This window comes from Varroa destructor, unplaced genomic scaffold (genome assembly GCF_002443255.2).
Source record: "Varroa destructor unplaced genomic scaffold, Vdes_3.0 BEIS01000006.1, whole genome shotgun sequence".
Classification (NCBI taxonomy): domain Eukaryota; kingdom Metazoa; phylum Arthropoda; class Arachnida; order Mesostigmata; family Varroidae; genus Varroa; species Varroa destructor.
In genome coordinates, this window is record NW_019211459.1 from 28,332,728 (window position 1) to 28,352,861 (window position 20,134).

At 40.6% G+C, this 20,134-nt stretch overlaps 1 protein-coding gene and 1 long non-coding RNA gene across 5 annotated transcripts in view; one reads left to right on the forward strand and one right to left on the reverse strand.

Moving 5' to 3' along the window:
• The window catches only part of LOC111252849 (uncharacterized), a 58,843-nt gene extending 41,751 nt beyond the window's left edge, over window positions 1-17,092 (reverse strand). The window contains exon 1 of one of the 4 annotated variants that reach the window (XM_022811389.2): window positions 16,711-17,092. In XM_022811389.2, the coding sequence (XP_022667124.1) occupies window positions 16,711-16,808 (98 nt within the window). In that variant the 5' untranslated portion in view covers window positions 16,809-17,092. Of the gene's footprint in view, window positions 1-13,458; window positions 13,702-16,710 lie in introns of those variants that run through there. The other 3 variants (XM_086992211.1, XM_086992213.1, XM_086992212.1) reach the window with 3 other exon arrangements.
• Window positions 2,928-20,134, forward strand: part of LOC111252853 (uncharacterized) — a 32,213-nt gene continuing 15,006 nt past the window's right edge. The window contains exon 1 of the long non-coding RNA XR_015329748.1: window positions 2,928-3,122. This is a non-coding gene — a long non-coding RNA (uncharacterized LOC111252853). The remainder of the gene's footprint in view (window positions 3,123-20,134) is intronic.

The window sequence follows — 20,134 nt, forward strand, 5'->3', positions numbered from 1 at the left end:
ATTACCGCCTCAGGTGGTGTGATGATGATATATTCGCAGAATATGTAATAAATAACCGTCTTTCAGGGCGGCCATACGGCCTGCATTCTAATTACACAATGACAAAAGGAGGGAAGTCATATGAATTTTTAACAATAGAAAATTCGATGTAGCACGAAAATAGCTTACAAAAGAAGATCACGGTAACCGGACCAGGCTATACAAGTTCGATCAGGACGCTAAATCGAGCAGTGTTGGCAGTTATGGAACTTGCTATAGCATCAAACTAGTTCCAATAGAGTTAAAAGTAAATCTGCTTTATGATTGTCGGAAGCAGTTACCACAAGGCAGGATATGGCAACCAAGATAAGAAAAAAAAAAACAAAAATTTGCCATTTTTGTTTTTTTTTTAATCACACGGGACTAACATGCAGATTCGTATCGCACACACACCAACTCTCTCTACAGCCCTATATGCCTGCGGCATAAAACATCAGATCAAAATGTATTTAGATCTTTTTTTTCGGCTTAAAGCTAAAAAGAAATCGAGTCGAACAATCATACTCCAGCAGCTGTATATCAATTCACCTTTATGCATCACTTACTTAGTCAACGCAGCGATATAAAATTTATCTACCTTAATAATAGAATTATATTTTCTGCTGTAAAATGCTGTTCATCATTCTTTGTAGCAAAACTGACCTTTTAGTGCCAAGAGCAGCAGGTAAGCGGATGCTCCCTATGGCAAATAGCCCTCCAAAATGTATTCTAATTAATTCAGAACAAACCATTGATGAGTAAGTTCTACGACAGGAATGATCTGATCTCTAACAAGCTGTCTCTTCTTCAAAACTCTGTAGTCTACAAATACATTTTTCCTTGACGAAAAGAGCATAAGATGCAATATATTGAGAAGTTTATTTATTTATGACAAGTCTCTGCTACGGGTTGCATTGAGCTGGCAATTTTAGATTACGACAAACTCTGCGATGACGTAAGGGAACGCATTATTAGCAAAATATTTTTATTTGGAAGAGTGGCCCAAGCGTATCTTCGAAAATAATTACCGTACCGCTACGGGTCCGACATGTTCATACTCCATATACAAGCCGCGCATGCACTTCGTTGAACACGTCGCACGACTTCGAAGGAACTCGCCAGAGCCTCGGCGTAGCATGCCATCAGGCTAAACGTCTCGAGTTTTACGTCCATTTGACATAGTTCCATTGTACAGATGGCTGGCTCCTAGCACAAAACGAAGGTTGCCTACGCCCTATGCCCTATGGGTTCGAATGTACACCATGAACGTGTCCCTAAAATTAGCATGCCAATGCGCTACTACTTAAACTATCACAAGGACTCACATCAACAGGCTGTTGCGCCATGTCGGGCTAGCAAATGAAGGAGGTGGGCAGCTTTTAAGCCGGGTTCGTGCCGTAGAACTTTCCTCCTGTTACATAATCTGACCCATCAGACTATGCGTCAAAGTTAGATGTGGGGTGCAGCTATAGAGGTCAAATAAAAATTGGGCCATTTTATTTTTGTTGCCCGATTACTCGATTTGCTCGGAACGGTCCGGTGTTTGGAGGCTCGCCATACCTTTTGCATTGCAGTAGAAACCCTATGATAGACTTAACAAGGGTTTGTGAACTTAATGTGGCAACACGTAGCATACTCTGTTCAATGTTTGGCATCTTACCCGAGTTGAATAATATAGATCCCCATGCTTTTTCAACAAATTGCTCTATTTTGTATATTTAATGTTTCTCCATTCGAATATCAAACGCAATACGTTTACCATTAGACCCTGTTCTTTACTTGTTCGACACCCTCGTCAAGACGGATAATGCAATGTACGTTATGTGACAGCGTAGCAAATAGCGTCTTGTAGGCACGCCATCTGCTGAGTAGCGCTGCGGCAGTAAATCAGATACTTGGATTACTGCTGCATTGCACAGTCCAGTGTTTACGAAGAAAACCAAGAAATCATCTTTTTTGTCTTTTTGCCTCGACCGCTTTGCAAACCGTAATGTTAGAAGACGGCCTAGCCATCTGCCGCCTCCCAGGTAACGCGTCCTTGTAGGAGGGCAAATTCAGACCGTTTTGGGTTGATGCAAACAGATTCGAGACCACTTCTTGCCTGTTTAGAACATAGGAACGTCGCTTAAAAAGCTCAAGGAACTATTCGCAATGAGCAAGCCGCCGGAAGTAGCCCTTTTACGGTTGGGGCCCGTCTAACATGTGATAGCAACTACCTTTGCAATAATTAAATGTGGTCGTGAAAAACGAACATGCTTATAGTGCAACGTTTCTTTAGCTTTCTCACCGCATCAGTATAGTACGTCTTTCAGTTATCTCGGGACCATAAAACGCAGCTATCGTTTCAGATACGGAGTAAATGTTTAGGGCACGGGGAACAGGAAGACGCGATTATATCGCATTGCCAATGTGTCAACTCAGAACCAGCACAAAAAAGTTGCAAAAGAGTTATTATTGGATCTTCCGTGGATTATTCTTATTTCTAAGATATTCCTCGTCATATCGTATAGAATCAGCTTATTCTTTTGTACAACATCACAGTTAAGCTCCGCCGTCGTTGCGCCGTACAAACGGCGATTCTTCCCGTACATGATTACAGTTCTGCGGGCTAAGCAGACAGAGGCGGCGGACTCTGGTAAATTAGCGAGGCAGCTCGTAAGAAACATGTTCGCATCGCAGAGCAACACGCTAATTACTAGGCCTTGCCCCACACCAATCCGCTTCGGAATTACGCGCTGCCTTAGCCGGTCGCGGAATTAATCATTATTTAAAGTCGCTAGTATAATTTTCTTTTGAAATATCAACCCTTGCAGCATGGCACGCTGGATAGCATGCATCTATCTTCCCTTTTTTGCTGACTTCCTATACCGCCCGTACTGCAGCGCCGTAAATACACACTCAGGACGGAGCGTTCGTTGTCGCTACAAAGGTCTGATCAGCTGAGAGTGACTGATCGCAGTTAATCAGAAAAACGCACACGGTTATCGTGATCGTGCAGTAGTTTACGTATTTAAGTGGTTACATTGAGGATTCGAGGTGGTCTAAATTCGAGGACGCAGACATACGTCGACCTGTCTGGAAGCTAGAATTTAATGACTGATAATGTAAGTAGTATTGGACGAAAAACATTTTCTAAGTAGATGCGAACGACAGGATGGGCCCAGATTCAATAGAAGAAATTGCTCCTATATATCAATATAGGAATTGTAGAGTAAATGCGTTCTGAATAGAGGTAGTATGCTGATATGATTGGGAGCATACAAGCTATTAGAACGTGAGTGAAAAGTTGCCTCCACGCACGACGACCACGACGTTTTCTGTGCTTGTTGGAGTCGCTACATCATCGTAATGAAAGAGATAGAGCTATAGATAGATAACTGTAACTTACCGTCGTCTCATTTTTCACATCGACGTTCCAATAGGAACTGATGCAGCATATGGGCGTTTGCTCGCTATCTGCACTCGTTATGGCCTCGTAGCTTACTTCTGCAGAAAGCTTAAAGGCACCCAATCTGCTTCTGAATCCATGATGATGAGAATCAAGGCGTCGCTGACGCCGTGTAACGTGGTGCAACAGTTCTTGTTCCGACCTTGGTCGTTACTATTAATGCTTATATATAAAATGAAGGAATGGCCTTCTTGTCTTTCGATGCGCTTTGCCCTAATGGAGAGAATGAGTAATTCTTTGCGCTCAACGATTGTCATCGAGTGGACGCGCAAAATCATTCCATTGACCCTCGCAAGTGAAGCCATTGTCTGATCGTACAGAAGCATTAGGTAGCTGTTGGCCTTTGTCGCGACTGGTGCTGTCTACGTCGCGCCATCTTCCCTCGACTACTTCCGACAAGCTGACTCCTACAGCTCGTTATCTTCGAACGACCAATGACCAGTCAGTAATAAAATAGGAACATTTCACCATCCCCAAAAACTGAAGTCGATCGTATAGTAGGTTGTCAGGGCCAGAACAGGACAACAAAAGGAAACTGTCTACGATTCAAGGCAAAATTGAGGTCACCGTACAAAACGTGACCGCTCACAGATCTAATAATAGTAATGAAACTGTCTAATGGATAACAACAAGATACTTACCCTGTCATTCTTCTTTCGTTCTTAATGTACGAAATGATGCCCTGATATCTTTCAAGGTAAGAAAAAAAACTGGCGTTTGCAAAGTGTGCGCACGCGTCATGTCGTTGAGTGCAATAGCAGACAGCGTAGGCCAAATGATACCGATTGAGTACGGTAAGTCGAGTAATGTTGGCGGATCCACATATGCACCAACTTTATGACAGCTCTCATAAACAATGTGAACCATCATTGGTACCAATCGTAGCAGCGCCGTAAGCTGCAGGGGCGCCAATGCGTCGTTAGGATAATGCTCGTAGCAGTAATAGTATAACTGCGAGCTCACTTATTAACAGATCGGCAAGCCTACAACCTGAACCAGCCTCACAGATCCATAGTTGGCCAAAACGGCCGACCAAGGGTAGTTACGCCGAAATGGCCAAAACCATATTAATAATACTCATTAACTGAAACAGGAACGGTTCTAATAGCCGGAATAAGCTGCCAATCGTACGACTAACGCTTCTTCTAATACTGCTGAAGCCACAGCTTCGTTTGAAGACCCGTGCCGAAGTCCCGGAGCTGTCGACCTTGAGAAGAGGATGGGACAGTTACAAGGTAGCGTAGCTGGCCGAATCGAGTACTTATTAGTTATTGTCGTACTCTTACTCGACGAGCACTTCTTCGCGTAATCCTGCTATCCAGGTTAGATGAGCAGTCGAAGACCCTGTTTGTAACGGGATATAAGCAAATGGAACAGCGTACCATTCAATCTATGACACTGCCAGTGCACTCACCGCAGACTCGCATATTATAGCCATATCGATACATGCAGTGAGGCCCAAATGGTTTCACTCAAAAAACACTCTTGACATAACTGATTTATAGTCGGCAAACAAAAACCACTGGCTGATCGTTTAAAGCATTACTACGATCACTGTATTAGTATCCGGATAGGCTTCAAGCACGCTTTTCAATTTCGTTTGAAAGACCGCCCAGCGGTCTTTGCGTACGAATCTGCCTTGTTGAGCGTGAAGCACAGAATTTTCTCCTCAATGGGGCACTACTACTATTTGGTTTTGATGTGGTTAACTTACGACGATACCTTAATGAACCACTCCATTATGAGCTGATAAGCTTAGGCGAAAAAGCACCCGCGCTCATTTTCTACAAGGAACCGAGACACATAGATATGCAGATATAGGACAGCTTTCGAGTTACATGTTTTGCACTCCAAATAACATAAGCGTGTACAGAAACTTCAAATATATCCCTAAAAGGCTGTACATATAACTGACGTAAACCCTAAAAATTGTCACCATGCCATTGAGCAGTGACTTAACTACCGAAGCGGATTTTTCCTTTATCCGATAAATACCTATGTAATCGAGAGTCCACATAAGCGCTAGTGAAACCAATTCTACGTGTGAGCTCCACGTGTATGCCTGAATCCGCATGCCGTTCGAATATAACGGCTCTGCTATGCCGTATAACCCTCAGCGTATCTGTGAGTGCAATTTTTCTCGTATCGAAATGCAGAACCATAGCAACCACCTTCTAAGGCTGGTACGAGTTTGACTCGAACGTACTCGATCAGCGTAATTCGATCAGAATTTCATACCCAATGGAGAGATAGAGAAGAAGCATTCAACGACAAGCATTATACGGTTTTCAAATTGCTATTCTACGAGACTTCTATGTTTGTCCTGTTATCTCAACTATTGTATGGGCCGACGTGGTCTCGGCGGCCAAAGCGCATCTCTTTGAGTCTGTTACCATGGTAACCATTAACTAACAAGCAATGATAGTGTACTGATTAACGCGTTTGCCTGTTCTAAACTTCGAGCCACGATGAAATCCAGGTTAATATCCGGGCACAAAGGCACTGTTTCGCGCTGGAAGCTAGCCGTTCGAAGCAAAGCTCAACCGTTCAAGTAAGGACATAAAATACAAAAAGCATTTTTTAGGAATCATGCAGTTACGTTGATTCGAATTTCAGGAAATAACTGCCGGAAATTATCGACCAGAAATGAAGGGATTCACGAAAAATTGGGAGTTAAAAGATAACAACGAATTCATATAGCTGCTTGTTTAATTGCCATGCTGTTTCGTGGATCTGATGGTGGAACCTCCGATAAGTCCAGCAAGATCTATCTCGGTTATATTCCTAATGGGGCGGGTCCTTGATGTCACACCTAAATAGCGATCATATAATTTAAATTACGGAGGCTTTGGGATATATCCGTTTATTAGACCTAATTTCTAGACTGAGAATAATCTTCGTTAATTTTGCCAAGCAAGTTTAGCTTGCGGTCAATGTAATTCGATTACAGGATATTCCAACGGTCGGTTCTAAGTTCACCTAAGGAACGATTCCAGAAGTACCACAGTGACACGTTAATTCCTTTCTTCATAAGAAAAAAAAGTACCACAACGATGCTGCCATCTCTCGTTGCCTGCGATGTGTGTTTGCTCTGGAGCCCGGTAGCAAGGCAGTTTTCTCCTAGGGCATCAAGTTGAGAGTGGAAAAAAATGGGTGCAGGGGCCGGTTTGCGATCGAGGCAGATCGGAGAGGGCAAGAGAGACAGAAAAACGCCAGTGGGGAAAGCCAGGTTTCAACTACGAATGGGCGAGGATCGTTGCCGCCCCGGCGTATTTTGCTGGTGTCTTTCTGGACCCAGTGCCTCATGCGAATATAACTGATACCATTAGCGTACCCTGCAACTATTTATTTAACTCTTTATAGTATATCGCGAAAAGATGTCCCGTTATACAATTAGGAAATGTCTGGGTCCGTATCAGAATATAGTTTTTTAATTACCTAAGCCAAGATGGCCCGTCTTGCGAGACGGCAATTGTAAGCTTCATGCTTTTTTACAATTTCTGACTAGCGAAGGTGCGCGTCATAAATGCAGGAGATTTTTGCTTTTATGTCGCTTTATTATTTAGTACGAAATATGGGGCTGCTGCAATCGTGTCAGCGTTTGATTATTAATACGTTTTGGCTTTTAGCTGTGACCTTGCTGATATCAAAAACCAAATTGGTATTATACGATAATATAAATATGATAATGGTATTTTTTACACCCAAATTGTAATCTGAACTGGGTTGCAAAAATTTCCTTTACGGATGAACAGTTTAGGCCAAACTTTCCGAGAAGTTTAGTTTATGCCATAGTTTTTTTAATAGTTTGAGAAGTAATAGTTTATGCCATATTCTAATATGAAGTGGTAGGATTTATCGTTCGTATCTAGCCAGTAACTGCCTGCAATCCCGCCATCTTCAGCACATTAGTACGCGATCAACAGATCCAAAGTCACCACGCTTGACTTGCATTGGAGTCGGTCACGGTCGAACAAAGGAGCAATCGCCAGATATTGAACAAACGATCAAGCCTCCCGCCGTTGGGGGCTGACCTTCAGAAGACGAAAAATAGACGCGAAAGCTAGCGAAAAGCAACAGCAACAAGGATGATAGTAACAACACCAACAATCGGGCTCTTCCAACAACAACAATTATTCGGACTCCTTTCTTAAACAAAAAGGTGGAAAATCCCCAGCAGTCTTTAATCATATTGATAGATGGTAGATAATAACTCGCTCTGAGAAGTGCGGGCTGTGACAATCACGTAGATTTAGGCCGTCTTGAAAACGTATGATTATAAATCTAGAGGAGGCCATCATACTGAACGCAGTGATGCGTTTAATAGAAGTCTTTTGCAAGTGCCCTGACCCGAACATAATACCGAAATGATTTTCACTGCATTATTTCACGTAATGCGTAATTTCACGTATTTCATTACTGCACGTATTCAATCGGCTTGAATCGCCCAGTAGCGTACATACTGGGCGTGCATACATTTTTCGAGACATGCGAAATATCGACGTTGAATAGGTACCATACAGCTCCTCCGAGATCTACAGGTAAACTACTTTCCGTGTTCCGCTGAGACAAGATATGTACTTGTGCATAAACATATCTTGTCCCAGTGGAATTGCTATATATGTACAGCAAATATCGTTCTTTCAGAAAAAAATACCGATAAGCATGGGAGCATTGATAATAAACAATCACTGTTAAAAGTTCGGATGTGAAATGGCAAGTCGTTTGGTCGTACTTATGATACAAGGGCATTTCTTTACCTGAAGCATCCAGCCGGGTAGTTATCACTCTGAAAAGTCAGTACGAAAGATATTCAAGTATAGACTCCGGATTCAGACATTTCGTGCCACTTGGTACATGTACGTACATGTTTATAGGCTAGGTTATGTTAGCACATGGTGCAAGGTGATGGAGTATTGAGTACGTTTCGTAATTGTCTATGAGTTCCGATGGTGATAGTGCTGGTGGTGTACCCCTCCAATACGATATCTCGTTTGATTGCCATAGCAAATGCTATAACGCTTGTTCCGAACGTTACAGGAACGGAAGTCAGCTTACTATATTATTATATGATATGCGTATTTAGATGCACTTTTTCGTCTCCGTATGCCAAATAGATTGCTGCACCGCTTTATTTTGAAAGTCGACCTCGGTAAGACATGCTCTCAACAAGGTCCAAGGGGGTTCTTGATTCCCGAGAAACCCATCTACAGACAAAAATTGTCACTCCGTTATATTCGATGGTAAATTGTTGCACTGGGATAAATAAATTAGTATCCAAGAGAGGTAAACGGAGAACCTGCCCAAAGATGTCCGCTATGACGATTTCTACATCGACGACCAGAGACTTTGAACAACCTAATGTCAATCGCGATGAGGTATATTTTGGGTACGGCTACACGCTCGTGGCGACTGAACACTGAAGTACCGTAAAGTGTCCAAATAAATGAATACTACTTAAAAAGTGCTATTGGAAACATTGAAATGTTTGGAAGACCATAAATATTAAGCCAAATTATTAGCCAAAAAGTTATAGTAGAACGTCTTAAACGGGACTTGTGAACTTACGTTTTAAACGTAAACGTTACATTGTAATTATTAACGAAAAAAACTTTTACGAATGCTTCTCGAATGAATCCGAAGTTTTCCGAAAGTTTTCAGGAAGGATTGTTTGAAACGATGAAAGTACATTCAAATCAACTATCACACAGGAACTCTAGTTAATTTTTCATGAGCTACAAAATAGTGCAGCATTTCAGGCAAACGATGAATTCGAGCACTCTTTTTGACGAGACAGTGACTGCTGTCGATTACTTAAATTCACTGCAAAAATCTGCTTCACCACGCATCTGAGCTGAGCTTTGGTGAAGATGGTGAATCGTATTTCTTCTACAGGACGTAACACCTACACCTACCTATTAGTGTAATGCTAGGGCATATCCTGATGAGAATTCTTCTAAACAGATGGGTTGCACGGAGAGGTCCCATAGAATATCTTGCCTGTCTCCCAGATCTGAGCCCAATGGACTTTCTTGTGTGGGTATTTCTTAACCATAAAGTCTATGCCAAGCAACCATAGTTAAGCAAGGATACACAAATAAGACATTTGCTGGAGTTTGTGAGTCAATAGTCATTACAGTCAGCGGTGTATCAACTAGAACGGTAATGATTTTAAACGTCTGAGTAAGAGGAAGAGTGTTCTACGCAGATTCTATTATTGTATGGTGTAAATATGAATTACATTCAAGTAAAAAAAAAAACCGAATTATTTAAGCTATGCATACATTATTTTGGGACACCCTATACATATTCAACGTAAAGTTTCACCAAGAAAAAAGGCCGTTAGCTTTCGTTCCAAAATTTCCAATACCCGTCGCAGTAGCCTGAACAGTCTCACCAGAAGATAGATAACATAAGCTGCGCTTTAGGTAGATAGCGCGCTTTGACTGCCTGACGTCCCTTCCTGCTACATTCCTGATATTCGTGAGGCACATACCTTTGACATCGTGCTTTTTACGGTTTTGTAGATTTAGGGATTACATTTCTATACCTTTATATCGAGTGGAAAATTTATGTTTATGTATGTTTAGAAACGCTTAAAGAATATGTTTAGCAGAATACGCCTGTTCTTCCTAAAACACGCATCAATCATATTTAGACCCAGGTGACAGAAACGTGTGAATATTCGCAGAATTGGTCATAAAGTTCGTTGTCAGGCGCTCAGCGTAAGGTTGCCATGACCGTTGCTATCGAACCGCCTCTGAGAGACAAAGGGAAGGGCTACAGAAAGACAAAATGGGCTTAAAAATAAGTGGAAACAGTTGTTATTGTCGTGCTTTCGACAAAGTTGTGCTTGCTGGTAGCAATGGAAATGGTGGTCAGCAAGACGTGTAGATGTTTATGTGTCTGTGTGTGTGTGTGTGTGTGTGTGTGTGTGTGTGTGTGTCTGCGACAAAGTCTTGCTCGGTAAACACCGACAAGTTGTCCACAAGACTTCAACCGATGGCTTTCGTTTGCCTGTGATACGTCTGAAGCGATATGAGTATGGACAGCACGCCGTGGGTCACCGGCTGATTAGTGCTGCTGTTTATCGAGGCAGTGCTTGCCGGCGCTACTGCACGATCCATCTTTTCTGTAGCCCGTTGCTTGACTCTGTTCTGAGAATGGAAATGGCACTGCTATAGATGCGTCTAGCCCTATGGGAACACTTCGCTATTGGAAAGCCATTCAGTAGCCTTTTTGGTTGGACCGCAGAGTGAGCTAGGTGCACATTATAGGTTTGCAAATTTGTCACCGGATTCGAAGGACCAAAGAATCCTACTAAAACATTAGGCCAGCAAAAATGAAATACAACAGTATTATTAGAAACAAATCGATGGTTTTTGTTGACGTTAGCTGGGCATAGGTCTAGCACATTTGAATGGTCGTTGTAGATAGCATATTCATACATTTTAAAAGCACTTAAGACGCATCAGCTAACGTCAAGGGCAATAGCAGTACTACTAATGACAGTAATGAATGTACGATAGCCGGAAAGTTTTTTGTCGACTTTCGTAAGAAACATAGCTTTTATAAATTCAGGATCAATCGTCGAGCGTTGATTTTACACGAAATGTCAGAGTTAGAAGATTCGTTGTAAGCCAGCGAACTTAACTTCCCACTTCTTTTCTACAGTTTTGCGATTCCTAATTCCAGTTACCCGATTACATTTGCATTAATGTCGTTAGCAATAATAAGTTACGTATAAAACTCTCATATTTCGTAAGTTAGTGATAGGTAAGGTCGATAGGCCTTCGAAATAGTTAAATATTATCAGATTGATTCATCAACAATTTACGGCTAAGGAGTTTGAATACGATGAGCAGAGAGGTTGTTAGCACAAGATGGATTCTCAGACCATTATTTTTGTATAGTGCAGGACCAAATACCTGATTTACCGCTAGGATCTTTACATTCCAATCATTACACCTTGCGGAGGACCTTGATACAGATGGTAAACTGTATTTCCAATAGAACGGAACACCTGCACATTAGGTAAGAGTATATCCCAAATGGATAGGTTGGATGAATAAATTTCTATCCAAAGAACAACCTGCCCGTTCTCCAGACTAGACGCCAATGCACTTGTTCTCGTTAGGATATCTTGAAGATAAAGCTCACACCAGAAAACTGATATTACAAAAAGGCCCTAAAGCTTTTTGAATCAGCAGCGCATTAACCAGAACGGTAATAACTTTGAACGATGTCGATAGGACGAAAAGTAATGCACCTTATGCAAATTTCTTATAGATAGATTCCTTATATGCGACACCCAATAGTTACCACATGTTATTACTGGACAAATTCAATTTGTGTTAGTTTTGAACTGAGGTACGTTGAAATGTTCCGCATGCACTCGAAATGGATTACAGAGGAGCAAATAGTGATACCCTTCTTTGAGCATGGACCACGATCTCGACGGAATAGAGAACAGGCCCCTCAACTTCTAATACATGGGTAGGGGCATGCGTTAACTATGAAACGACACATATCAACGGTCATATTAGTGACTAGCTGCCGCGACGGACGGGGGTAGCTGGACGCAACTTGGGCAATTGCGACTAACAACACTTTTAGGGACGCGAATGGTGTGAACAAGAACTATCCATTTTGGCCTTACCGATAGCTTATAGCGTGTGCGGAAGAGAGAAAAAAGATTGGGGTACGCTAAAGATGGTGAACAAGCATTGCGAGAGGTAAGTTTCAAGAACGAGATATGATAAGAAAGCTGCCAAACGCTGTTCAAGTTATCTTTCGGTACTTTTACTATTTGACAGCGCTAGATGAACGCATTTTCATGTTTGCATCCACTAAACAAGTATGCCACCGTAGAGGTATGCAAAATACAGAATTGTACACAAGCAATGCGATCGATCATAAGTAAGTCAATGTTCCAAACTAACAAAATGAATTATGAGTAACTGTGCTGTAATTGCTTGAATGACAAGGTTTATTCTAATGTGCCTTTTGTTATACGACCGTGTGTCCCTTAGGATATATTGATCTTCCTGTACCACATGGAGCATATGTAGAACAAAGCCAATTTACTGGATGGAGACGTATCCTTTTGCATAGATGCTCTGATTCGGCTAAAGCGAAGCCATATTATCATCCAGTCACGACTCTAACCGTTTGTTCCATTTACGACAAAGAAAATAATAACACTTCAAATATGTCTGTTCGCCATGACGACGAGACATTGTTCCTGTATCCGAAATAGTGGCAATAGATGTGCCGATTAAGTATCATTAAATTAAATAATCGTCCATATTTTTAATCTTAAAGAAGTTTATTAAAGTATTGATGTTCCATATTCAGAAATACGGGGCTTTCTATGCGTCATCTGTTTCTTCTATTCACCCGATTGGTCAGACGATTCTCATCTAAATTATGCGTGCACATACAGCAGCTTATCTGAACAGGCTTCTCCTCTGATCAACTTTTGTATGCTTAAAGGCCGGTTTTATGATTGCGTAGCTTAAATTATTAAACTCAGTTATTACCTTCACAATATTTTATAGAGGAACAAAGAAAAACGGGGGAGTGACTACAATCGGACGTGAACAAGAACAGGTTCTTTCTTTCCCTAAGTATAGGCCTGGCGAGCCTTGTTTCTCAATTCCTTTTTGCGTATTAGCCACTGTCATGATTTTCGCAGTTAAAAAAATAATGCTTCGATCAAAGGCGAGTTTATTCGTATTTTATTAAATTGGCTATGATACGTTAAGCGCGATAAGGTTTGATTCATCTACTAGCTAAACGGGAAATGTGCATTATATCGTGGGAGCAAAAGCTAAACATATAAATAAACAGAGCCATCCGAAAATTCCAGTCTGTTCATAGGTTATTAAACAGAAATATTTGCAGAAAAACAAACTGTGCGCCTAAATAATTTGTTAGTGCTAGCGAGGTTATATACGTGTGTATTTGCGCATGTATAGGCACATACATACTTTTTTAGCACCGTCCTATTTGAGCCGCATTTTAGATCTTGACCTTTCGTGGCACTCGCGTTTCCAAAGCATTAAAATGTTCTACGCGGAGTGCTTAAATCCGAATGACAACGGCCTTATGTTACCTTGGCTGAGCATGGAGTAATAACTTTATCAGTCAGCATGTTCATTCCAAGCTTTCTTAGCCGCACTGTTAAAGGGGATCTTCGATCAGAAAACAGCAGACTCACGAAATGACTTCAAGTATGCGAACCTCGCAGAGAAAGATTTTAAAAAAATGTAAAAATATTACAGACTTAATACATTCTTGGAAGTATATCGAATTCGGCCTTATGCCAACTCCGGAAGATCGACGACTGGTGACTGATTGTGTTGTGGCGACTCCATTTCAAATGCTTCAAAAATATATTTCTATAGAGTAGTGTAGTATTTTTTCCGTTTGATCATCTGCTGCTTGGTCCGGGCTGTAATAATATACTACGTATATCATGTACGGTGTTTAGGTGTTCCTGGTATTTGATAGCTTCTAATAACGAGATCATGTCATATTCGATTTAAATTTCGCGCCGTTATCTTCTAGGTATGGGAAGTATGATAAATTGCCATACACATATTTCCGCCAAATTTAAAGTCTGAATCAAGTGCCGGAGCTTCCTGTGACAAGAGAAATCCTGTATCTTACTAGGATGTACACTCAGGCCAGCTCATTTCCGTCCAGCCCTAACGTGTATGCTAACTGATGGTATCATCCGTCCTTACTAATCATATGTAAATATTAGATTCAACGCATATATATACACATGCATATATATGTATACTAACTTAATTAATAATAAGTATTAGAGACTTTGTTACTAAGATTTTACCATTTAAGGAGCAGAATATTGAGACCATACATTGCGGGCATATTCATTCAATATATGTATCGCAGCACAAATGGTAAGCTTTGTTAACAGAATCAAAGCATAAAGGTCTGTGGGATGTATAGCAGTTTCACTGTGTGATATCGTAGAAGCACATTTTCGTTACAAAAAAAAAAAAGCAGAACTAAGCACAAGTCCTTGTTTCAAATAAAAGTGACTATTGATCTTGTTTATCAATATGGAAAAAATAGAACGTATCAAGGTGTTCTGTTACCTCTAAGGGTTAGAGAAGGGTTAGAGTGAAGCAAACTTTTCTACCGGACTCATTTTTAGGGTCATCTGCACGGTGTCATAAGCAGTTGTGATGTCTATCTTCATCTAATCCCTAATTTATTGAGCGAATTTATGATTAAACCAAGCGACGGGACACTATCTTGCATGGGTTACGATGTCGAAACTATGACAAACGTTACTAAGTAAAATGAAATCAATCAAGTTCCCACGTCAATAGACATTTTGAATTTGGTGCGCAAAAGTGCAATGGCCTAACTTAAGCTTACGTTTATATAGCTCAGCACTCGGCCAAAGCGAATGGAACATTGCTTTATTACAATCATGGTATAGTCCTTTATATCCTGTGGATGGCTCTGTCATTGTGCAGTCCTGGCTTGTAGCCCTCTAAGCTCAAAGACTGAGCTTATGGTTTAGGTTCAATGACAAACGAAAACTTCGGAGCCGTCGTCTGAAGCAATACTTGATGGTAGTACCGAACGTAGAATCTGAGACATTTATATATAGTTTATGAATTTATCTCAAACAGCAATAGCACATTTGAAAGCATTATTAATGGTCATCTCTGCTACGATCAAGCGTAAAGGAACAAATAAATGAATTCACCTTTTTGTTCAAATCAACAATTTCAAAAAAAAGCGCGTTTTCTCGAGAAATTGAGTTATCTTTTCAAAGTGTTTCGGCGCAATCTGTCTCACCAAGCTGTGGGTGAAGGTTCAATATCCTAGTGTACGAGTCGACTACCAACAAGCAACACCACCTACAATGGTTAGTCAATTCAAAGCTAGAAGAGGTTCAATAATGTGAACTGCTATTGCCGTCTGTCGTAAAGAAACTCCGGTGGCATCGACACCACCACAAATTGGCAGGCCATTAACGCAATAGCAACAGCAGTAGTCTCAGTGTGAGCTGTTACCTGTCTCTTAAAGCCTAATGACCGCCAAAGCAAATTAAATCGTTGTCCGTATCGTCAATCTATGATATCTCCGTTCTTCCAACGAAGATGACGATCCTGCCGTAGTTCCTAGCTATGAGTTTATTCCTTTTACTCGGGCTGTTTTTAATTAAACAAAAACCAGGATTGCTTTTTGATGCTTTAATTGTATAAAATGGACGAAAATCCACTAGAGCAGTGTCATATCAAATTGGAACTTTCTAACTTAGCCGTGTTGCGTGACTGCCATAACATGTAGGTGATCTTTTAATGGACTGATAGCAAGGGACAAGTCCAGTGAGCATTGTTCTTTACACTCAACTGAAGTTAGTATTGTGTTTGTAGTACGCAACATATGTATATGCATTTAACATACTGCTAGGTTGTAGTATTTATATAACATATAATAATAACCTTCTCTTTTTCTATATGAGGATGTTGGTACGCTCCAATTTTTAAATAACCGCCGTATTTTAAATAATATATATTAACGATAATGATAGGCGTACATTTCGACGTTGGGAAGCATTTTGTGGAACGTATGTTGTTTGTTGCTAAATCGATAATCGATCAGTGAGAGCCATAAAATAATAAAAGCCTCCTTAGTCAACAAAATCTCCAAATTGTGACCCTTGTCACCCCGTAGTAGAACATTGCGATAGACGTTCGTTGACGTCTGATTCAACTGTAATAGCTAAGGCGTTTGTGAGAAAACCTCAGCACTCAGATAACCTCCGAATCACTTTCGTGATAGGTTCATTAGACAAACACACATTTGCCACCCTTTGCCGAGAAAGTGAATTTATCATTAGTTTCAATTTCCTGTCTGATAGCCAGTATACGCGTTGAATTCAGACAGTGAACAGCTTTGTAAATTAAAGTATGTCCGATGAGATTCTATACCATCTTTATTTTTTATTTAACAACTTCTAAAAAGCTATAGTGCGAATATTCTGCATGCGGTAGACACGTTAAATTCAGTCATACAGGGCGAGAGAACCCAAACGATCGCTCATTGTAGAACGATATCGCCGTTGATAGTTGGGCTATTTTTTTATCCATCAGACATATTTCCATAAAATGTGTCATTTCGGAGCTGTTGTTAGTGGTACGGACAGATAGAATATGTCGATTAATTGATGACATTGTCAATGTTACACTTACCTCTCCTGGGCGGGCTGAGCGTCGGCAAGTAGGAGCGATACTGCGGCCAGAGCCAAAAGGAAGACGGCCCAACCGAGGGGGGCCCGACGCGCAACCATCCTCGGGAGCTCCTCGAATACGGCGACGGCGCCAAAAGGCTAGATTCACAGTCGATAGTGAAGAAGCACGAATGTGCGCGGCTCACGCCTCGTGGCTACCTTGTGTATATGTCAGTCAGTACAAGGGGGAAAGGGGTACTGAACGCCGACTAATGACGAACGTACGCAGCGTAGTAACAAATAATCAGAGAACAACCAATCTTCTGTCTGTTGGTTGTAAAGAAAAAAAATAGATGAGTAAATAGAATTACACGGTGCACGGACCACAGGGTTCAACTCTGATCTCGGACGAACGCAGGGCACGCCGCGGCAACTACTTTATACCCCTCATATGACGTCATCGTGATGCCCTCTCCACGTACTCTCTAGGCCCGCCCATGAAGGGGGAAGCGGCGGCCATAGAGTTACTTTGGACAAAGAGGAGACGTGAACGATATCCTTCGGTGGCGCCTAAGAAAATATGATAGACTGTTCACCATTTCGAACATATGAAGGCTAAACGATCACGGCCAGGTTAAGCCGAACAAGACGTGGATGGCGTGGAATCCGTCTAAGTGGAACGCGTCTACAACCAGCGACGCGTCTATATCTAACCCTAACCGTATTAAAAGGCTACAATATTCTAAGCCACAGCTTCGAACACAATTATGTTGTACATGGTACGTCTTTCCTCTTTTTGACCTAGATCATAGCCACCTGCCGGCCCATAACCAATCGGACTAACGATAATGTTTATCGAAGGAGGAACTATGTACTGTATATCAGTAAAGCTATTGTTCCACTTCATAGACGCTTCAACACAATCTTCGGCACTGTAAAAATCTGTAATAAAAATGGGTTGTGAAGTTGTACTATTTTATTTTATATTTCAGTTTAAATTCGTGTTGCTTTTTACGCAGAAATCCACACACGTATGCATCAATACGTCCTTAGTCACTTGTGTGGTTGCTATTTGTACCGTAGTTTCAGGTACGCTGTATGACTATTCATCATTCTTACAAATGTTTAAATAAATTTAGACATTAATGCGAAAGCTCTCGCAGGAATGTAGCACTTTCAACTATCTTTTTCAGCGTTATAATGGGAAAAGAAAGAAATTCTCAGAGGTCAAACAAATAATGAAATACCTACGTACGTAGTCCTTATTATAAGCTAAGTCGTTTTAAGAGTAAAAGCCAACATATAAAGGCGAATTAGAGCAAGCTGACTGTGCTTCACTTACTCACAAGCCAAACATTGAGGTAGCAATTGAATGGTGGATGTCCTGAGGTCGTGTATTTCAACTGTAGAAAAATATACTCTAAGATTTTTCTGCCATCGCCACAAGATATCTAATTCACCATATTACTTCATAACAGAAAGAACTCAGAGAGTCGACATCACCGGCTAAGGCGCATCAACTTTGGTGCTTCTTAGGACGATCCTTTCAGTCCCTTGCACTTTTTCTTATCCACTACTGACACCACGCAATGTCCCGTTAAAAATTTGCGATCTTAGTATATCTATTAATTATAATACTCGTAGTGGTGCTTTAATTTGCTCTTAAATGCGTCGTGCTCCCATAGTATAGGAGATTGTTGCTTTCGTGCTACGATCTTATTCGATTCTCTGCCTATTAAAACCCGTATTAAACCAAAAAATGTGTCCTCAGCATATTCAAGTCCACCCTCAAAGTGTATGTTCCAAAGAAACTGTAATTACTGATGAACATAAGGACAAATTAAGACGTTATAGGACATTGGGGTCAAACTTATATATTAGTTCTCTAACGGTTCCCAGTTTTTGTCATTGAATGAAGCAGGTGACGGAAAAACAGCACTGATACCTGTTGCAAAGGGATTGTAGTTCGCTATAAAACAGCTTTATTCGTCACTATTGTCATGGAAGAGCCATGCTTGATTCATCTGCCTTATAATTAGTGTTATATTTTGATATTCAATGCTAGAGGCCATCTGGGTCAATTTCACTACAATTACAGGCATGTGCCTTTGAAGCGAGGAAGACCTTGAGCGGTTGTATAACGGGCATGCGTTCATGCGCATTCAGCGTACCAAATGAAAGTCACTTTATTACAAAATAATTTATTTGTCAAAGTAAACGTTTTTGTATTCTGAGCAAAGATCAGTTATTATCCAATCTTTCGGCACTGGATGGACTCCCTATTAAGATTAAAAACTGCTTTTTTGCCCCCAATATGACGGTGTCAAATTTCCATTCTATTTCTGAATGATCTGAGAAAGACCTCTACGAAGTAAACTAAAAACTCCTTAATAAAATTTTGATTTAAGGGGCTCGAAAGCTCACCACAACGGTTGAAAAATCATTTTCGATACACACACATTTTTCATACAGACATGACTGACATTTTAAAGAAGTGGCTATTATTTGCTGATCGGGCGTCTAAACAAGCATAAATGGTTAGTCTTTGCGTCCTTAGAACTTTTAGCCTACTACGATCCTAAATTTCATACGGTGAAAATATTTTGTATACGTAGTATTTGAGCGATACTATTGCTTAATGCAAGATTATTATTAGAAACTTACTTGTGGATTAAAGAAAATAGCTTGAAAATGACAAGTTAACGACATAGGCCCTGAATCGAAGCTGTAATCATAGTGGATAGTGCTTGTGTCGAATAAACATACGAAAATTTTTGCTGTGGGGAAAAATGTTTTCCTTGGTTTTTGAAAAGAACGCATAATAAAAATCAATCTTAACTTAAACGCGTCCTTTGGTACTGTTCCTGAAGCTAACGAAAAGTAATTCTGCACTATTATACATGGTTGTCTTTGATTATTCTCTCTGGATATAGGATGTTGCAGTAACTTCACAAAATTCTGTGCCATGCTTCTGTAGTATTACCTTTTTCACATAGACGTATTAATCCATATGTGTTGTGTAACTTGTCATATAACTTTAAAGACTATTTTGTACACAAAGTAACTCTAATATCTAAAGTGCAGAAAAATTGCAAATTTGTTACGTTGAAAATAATTGTTACTATTATTAAATGTATCAAGGCGTTAGTGTCTGTTAGCTAGAAGCGGTTTTCGTCGTCAACAGTAGAACTTATTTAAGGTTCATTAGGTAACATACCTGTGTATACATATGATAAAAACTTGAAAACTTTGGTTAATTGCTAATTACATAATGTATCCAGACGTAACGCGCCGAGAATCATTCCATGTATTGCTAGTCAATCATATTGCTTCTTGAGATACTCCATGGAGTGTTTGCACCTGCATAAGCTGCATACGAACCTGTTCCTTTTTATGAAGGTGTATACCTTTAAAACATCCGTAGGAAATGCTGACATCTACACGAT